The sequence below is a fragment of the Gnatocerus cornutus genome, chromosome 9 (genome assembly GCF_029298725.1).
Source record: "Gnatocerus cornutus isolate USDA-ARS CGAHR chromosome 9, icGnaCorn1.1, whole genome shotgun sequence".
In the NCBI taxonomy this organism is placed as follows: domain Eukaryota; kingdom Metazoa; phylum Arthropoda; class Insecta; order Coleoptera; family Tenebrionidae; genus Gnatocerus; species Gnatocerus cornutus.
This window is the reverse complement of record NC_142241.1, coordinates 12,340,974-12,347,019: the sequence shown is the minus strand read 5'-3', so window position 1 is coordinate 12,347,019 and position 6,046 is coordinate 12,340,974. Positions and strand designations below refer to the sequence as shown.

Genomic DNA, 6,046 nt, shown 5'->3' with positions numbered 1-6,046 from the left:
AAAATAAAGATGTCACAACAAATAATACGCCAATTAGACTTTACTGATTGCAAACAGCAAATCCACTCAGACACTGCTCGCTTAATTAGAACCTTATAATTCTTAAGTCGCGAAATAATAATTTACCAAAAGACCAAATCTAGAAGATCAAAAGTGTCTAATTAACCGAAATAAAGACAATTTACAAATTCTAAAAGATCTAAGGAAATCAAGGCATGTAGAAAAGTTAAACGGTTTAAGAATAAGAATTTTAAAAAAAATATTGGAAGTTTGGAGGACGCAAAAAATCAACAAAAACTTTGATTTAAAGAAAAATTAAACAAAGCTAAAGATTCCAAAAGCTCTAATAAAAATAAAAAAATAAATATAATGGGTTGAGCAATAACATCAATAAAAAAAATTATAAATTTCTAAAAGTAAATAAATCCAATAAATCGATAGAAATCATTTAAAAACATAGAAAAATCAGAATAATTTACGCTATTTAAAGAAGTACGAGGATTCAAAGGATGTAATTATGCAAGGTAATAAAGAATCTGAATAAAAAAAGTCTAAAAGGTCCAAACAACCCCAAAAACAAGATTTTAAAAGCAAAGATCTGAAGCATGTAAAACGAATCCAAGAATGTAAAGAATTTAATGGATCCAAAGCATTAAAAAAAGCGAAAATTTCAGGTAAAATAAACAATACGAGAGCGAAGAATTTGAAGTATTCACGCGATCCAAAAAAGTTAAACAAAAAATATTTATTTCCATACTTATTTCGCCAATAAAATTATGCATAACTGTGGTACAATTTTCGTAAATTTTAACACGGACTTTCCGCTCTGTATTTCCCTTCGTACCAGTAGCTACGCCTGGTGAAAACTGCGAAATTTTCAGTTTCCTGAAAAGAAAACATTTTGAAATGTAAGCTGCCGCACCTTCCGTGAGATGGCGCCTCTGTCGCAAGCATAACCTAAAATCCTAACCACAAAAAGTCATGTTATGACGTTTAAACGCGTTTTTGTGTTTCCTTCGATAATTTAAAATAAGTTTCAATTGTGAGGGTGAAAAGTTGATATTTCCCCCACAAAATTCCACAATTAAGAAGAATTTTCTCCACAGGACATAATCATGGTAAGTCGTAATTTTCGCAGAATTTTTACCGCTAACACTGACTTTGTTTTAGGCCAGAAACGCGGAAAAAGCGATGTAAGTAATAAGAATGAACCTTTTAACCGAATTTATCAATTCGTTTAATTTAGGACCACCTTGGCGCGTTGGCGAGCGGCCCAACTAGGCGAAGTGGACAAGCAGAAGCGCCGGCGGCCCCATTTAGCCTCCGAATGTAGCAATTTATACTCGTGCGAAAAATGGCGGATGCAAATCATCCGCGAGATCGCCAAAAAAGTAGCTCAAATCCAAAACGCGGGTCTTGGCGAATTCCGAATCCGCGATTTAAACGACGAAATCAACAAGCTTCTACGTGAAAAACGACACTGGGAAGATCGGATAAAAGAACTAGGAGGGCCGGATTATCAAAGAACTGGCCCACGAATGTTGGACCATGAAGGGAAGGAAGTCCCGGGAAACAGAGGGTACAAGTATTTCGGCGCGGCGAAAGAACTGCCAGGTAATTTTCGGGTTTTATTCAAATGTTAATTCATTTATCTACACGAAAATCGAACAATTAAAAAACTGTCTATTAATATGTGGAATAAAACAATAGTTGGTAACGGAAAACATCACATTTGAATCGTAGCTCCTTTGAAAAAGTGATTGTGTTTAAAGTGGAGTATTGTCTTTACGCTGCAGGAGTCCGGGAGTTGTTTGAGCAAGAACCACCGCCTCCCCCGAGGAAAACTAGGGCGGAGATGATGAAAGATATAGATGCGGACTACTACGGGTATATGGACGACGATGACGGTATACTTATACCTTTGGAGATGGTAGCTGAAAAAGCATGTAAGTCAACAAACACAAGCACGCATTTGTTCTAACACTCGTTATAGCAATACAGAAAGCCATCGCGGACTGGAAGGAGAAGAAGGAGCGCCAATTGACGCACGACGAGGATGAGGAGATGCCAGAGGAAGAACACATTTACGCAGTGGAAGACGTGAGTAAAAATCGAGCGATTTTCATTTTGTAATCGTTTTATTACAGTCCGACGACGAAGACGTCGAGAAAAAGAAAGCGGAAGGCGACCAGAAATTCATAGCACATGTGCCTGTACCCAGCCAACAAGAAGTCGAGCAGGCTTTGCTCAGACGCCGCAAACAAGAACTGTTAGAAAAATACGGCGTCCAAGAAGAAAACCAACCGTTATAATAAACAGAACTTTTTCTAAATTCGGTTTCATTCGCACTCCTCTACTTACATTTATGGCATGTTTGGATCCTCTCTTAAAATTCCCCTACATATTAAAGTGAACTCTAGAACGGAATCACACAGTTTCCTCTTATTTGCTTTTTCACTGCAAAAAAACGATGAAATTCCCTCCATGTTCCGAACAACTTACCGTAAAACTAGTCGAATAAAATTCTCTTTTTGCTGCCTGGAAATCCTCGGTGATGGGAAATCTTCCTGTGCCAATAAAGTATTCAACCACCTACTAAGATTATCACAGTATTTTTTGTTTAAAGCAAGTAATAAATCACTGAAGATATCGACGGACGATCTCGGTGCAGTACTTCCTAAATTCAAAAGTATTCGCAGAACCAAACTTTCCCCGTAGTTTTGGACGACACTAGCTTGAGCGGTCTCACGACTTTGCGATATGAAATTCACTAGAAAACTAGCGCATAGTTTGAGAGTTTGCGCTTCAGGTAGAGACAAGCAAAGAACGGCTGTAAAGAGTTGATTAACAACACTCTAAAACGCAGAGAAATACGTACCACACTGGAAGAGAGCGGCGGTGTCAATACCACTAGCAAATACAACTTGTGGAATTTTCTTGTACAACTGCGCTAACATTGCGAAGAAACCTTCAAGAACGTCGGTCTTTTCAGCCAATTGACTTGTACTGTTAAGTTGCGCGCACATCTGGAGCGTCGTGCTGACGATTTCGTGCAGAAGTTGGTGCGTTAAAGATCTGAACTGCTCCTCGTTGCCGAACATGATCATTACCTGACAAAAACTGAAGTAAAAACAGAAATTCAATACCGGAAACTCACTGTTTTAGCCACCATCAAAATGTTAGATTGCGGGCACTCGCGATAAACCGTGACCACCAACTGAAGAATGTCGTTAATCAACGGCGTACAGTCATCCAGGAGTGTAGTCACCACGTATTTAAACAAAACACTCAGTTCCTGTAAGGTAGTTTAGCAGTTGCGTCGGCGATAAGTCAGTTAACTTACTTCCATTACTTCCTTGCTTGTGCCGTATTTCTCGCCGATTACTTTGTACAACGGCATTGTGTTCTGCATCACCAGTACTGTGGGTTGATCGATCATTTGATTCGGAGACTTTTTAACGCAGAGGGAGTTAAATAAAGACGACAACACCTTGAGGCGAGTAATCAGAGAAGTTTTCACCGCAGGAGACTGAAAACACGATTTTACAAAAAATCCGGTGGGATTCAACACCTACCGGTTCAACATTAAGTAACTCTTGCATCTCTTTGAAAGATGGTGCTAGGATTATATTGAGGTACTCCATTATACGAGGGACTGGCAAAATACTTAGCACTTTTCCGATACTGTACATGAGGCGGCTGCACTCGGCTAGTTTTAACGTGCCTCCTTGGAGAGCCGCCTGAAACGAAAAGTAAGTGATCTTGAGGTTTAAATAGGCGAAATTTACTTGTGCCGCTATTAAAATGTGGTCCGCGTAAGGCAACAAATACTTCTGGCAACTATGAGTTAAATCCTTCAACGCCATCGTCGCGCTGGTGGCAACTTCCGGTTTATCAAGCGCTGAGATGACTAACGGTAACACGTTCTCCAACATCTCCGGATGTTCGGTGATCCAGTCAGAATAAGATCCCACTGTTTCCAGAGCCGAAGCCATGACTTTCTTGTGCAGCTCCCGGAACGGTATATCCTTAATAGTTATCATTAATTTAGGCAAATATAAATTCTCTAACTCTATAGATTCGGCGATTGCTCCAAAAGCGTGCAGACAAGTCTCCACTTCGTTCCATTGTATCGGTGGTACCACCGCACTGCTGTTATTTTTATGCAAAGCTTCAATTAGTTTAGTATTTAAAATATCAAGCATTTCTAAGTTGAGGACGTTGTAGCAGTAGATGAAAGTATCGGCGATATCTTGTCGGTAACACCTGAAGACTTCTTGATCGTCGAGGGACCAATCACAATCTTCGTTGAGGGGGTACATTGATTTTCGCAACATTATACAAACAAGGTCGCGGTAATATGGTTTTATCATCAGCAACAATTGGGCGCATTCTGCCGTTTCAAGCGAGAGAATATCGTCCTGGAGAGTGTACCAAAAACCGAAAGTTAAGGTACTGCTGGACTCATCCACAGGGTACAATCCCGGTAAGTTCGTACACTTCAAAATAGAGTTGAAGAAGTCAAAACTGATTCTTTGCTCTTCAGGATGGTCCGACTTCAAATTGTTGATGAAGATTTTAGAATGGACGTCTGCTATGTTGACTAGCAAGCCGTACAAATTCGCGACGATGTCCTGGAAAAATTAAGGAGATTGTTGGGAATTTTCTAATTTTACCCACTTTATTAGACTCGGGATTGTTGCGCTCGCACTCGAGGATTTTCTCGAATTTGTACAACATATCTGCACTGCATTTCATGACAAGAGTTTGGTATCTATTGGTGTGTGGATGTTGGATTATTGCCGTTATTGCTTCAACTGCTACCTCCATCAGTTCTAATTCTTCTGAAGACATGCACTCAGGGTCTGTTTTATTCCTTCAAAATCAAACAGTTAAACACGAGCGATTTTTGTGTTTGTAGCTCTTACCAATACGCGAAACAAGTCAAATTAATTAAAAGATCCATTACTGAAGTACAATCGTCAATATTTAAGCCCCCTAGTTGTATCCACGCGGAGGCGCATCGCGCGGCGTTCAAATACGTCGTTAAATTGGACATGTCAAAGCTAAAATTTATTACTCAGATAATGGAAATGTGGATAAGATTTCATACCCAGCACTTGGTAGAGGCATCAGACACATTTCAACGACTTTGAGGATGTCTTTAGAAACGTCTTGTAGAACAGAGCGCACTCTTATTCTTTGGCTTAGCGCTAATAAGTTACTTTGAAACTAAAAAAAAAACTAAAAAGGGGTCAAGTCGGGAATTTTCCATACCTCTTCAGGTATCACAGTTAGAATCTCTAGAAGTATCCAAATCACTCTTTCTGGCTCTACATTTGGTAAATGTTGAGGTTGAAAACTTGAAACTAACTCCTCAAAAGCGTTGGGCCAATGCGAAGGAACCGTGTGAATAATATAAGCAGACAACTAGAAAAAACTCTCAGGACTTTGTATTCCCCCCAAAACTGAACTTACGGTAATACAGAGGCGGTTCAAAACAATCTTGGGACCCATAGCATAATTAATTATCGCTTCTAAAATCCGCTTCTTTAGAAGTTCGTAGTGGTCTTCTGGTACCTCATTCCAGTGCTTCATCAACTTTGTGTGTAAAGTTGTCGCAGCAAAGAATTGCACTTCTGAATTCTATGAAAGTCTGTTAGATCAGAAGTTGTGAAACAAGAGACTTACTCTATGGGGGCTCAGGAGTTCCCACACGAAACTCCATGCTTGTGGCGAATTCTGGGCCTCCGTTAACCACTGGTGGGCCTCCGCCTGCTGCCCCGCTTCCGTCCTATAAAATAACGTTACCGCTTTTTCTAAATTTTCCGTCGTGTATTCCATGCTGGCTTTAACACTCTTTCGTTTAAATAGTTAAAATTCGTAATTTTTTCTGTTTGCTTTGCTACATTTTACACTGACAGTCCGCGAGACGTCAATAACCGTCAAAAGTGGTTAGTTGTCAAAAGTCAGATGTCATGTTAAATAAGTCGTAAAAACCGTTCAGTTGGCCCTAAATTCGAGTGGAATTTAGTTTTAGCTTCAA

The 6,046-nt window shown here is 39.7% G+C and overlaps 2 protein-coding genes across 2 annotated transcripts; one reads left to right on the top strand and one right to left on the bottom strand.

Moving 5' to 3' along the window:
• The first annotated feature begins 928 nt into the window (after window positions 1–928).
• Window positions 929–2,332, top strand: LOC148168902 (pre-mRNA-splicing factor ISY1 homolog). Its single transcript, XM_088044495.1, has 6 exons — window positions 929–1,118; window positions 1,171–1,193; window positions 1,247–1,614; window positions 1,797–1,946; window positions 1,994–2,100; window positions 2,148–2,332. The coding sequence occupies exons 1-6, from the start codon at window positions 1,116–1,118 to the stop codon at window positions 2,310–2,312; spliced, it is 816 nt and encodes a 271-aa protein (XP_087900621.1). The 5' UTR covers window positions 929–1,115; the 3' UTR covers window positions 2,313–2,332.
• cdm (importin-13-like protein cdm) lies at window positions 1,616–5,933 on the bottom strand. Its single transcript, XM_088044490.1, has 14 exons — window positions 5,692–5,933; window positions 5,479–5,646; window positions 5,278–5,430; window positions 5,114–5,232; window positions 4,929–5,066; window positions 4,681–4,876; window positions 3,789–4,634; window positions 3,576–3,740; window positions 3,344–3,529; window positions 3,158–3,295; window positions 2,879–3,110; window positions 2,503–2,830; window positions 2,362–2,457; window positions 1,616–1,934 (listed from the first exon to the last, which is right to left on the bottom strand). The coding sequence occupies exons 1-13, from the start codon at window positions 5,842–5,844 to the stop codon at window positions 2,364–2,366; spliced, it is 2,916 nt and encodes a 971-aa protein (XP_087900616.1). The 5' UTR covers window positions 5,845–5,933; the 3' UTR covers window positions 1,616–1,934; window positions 2,362–2,363.
• Window positions 5,934–6,046: the final 113 nt, after the last annotated feature.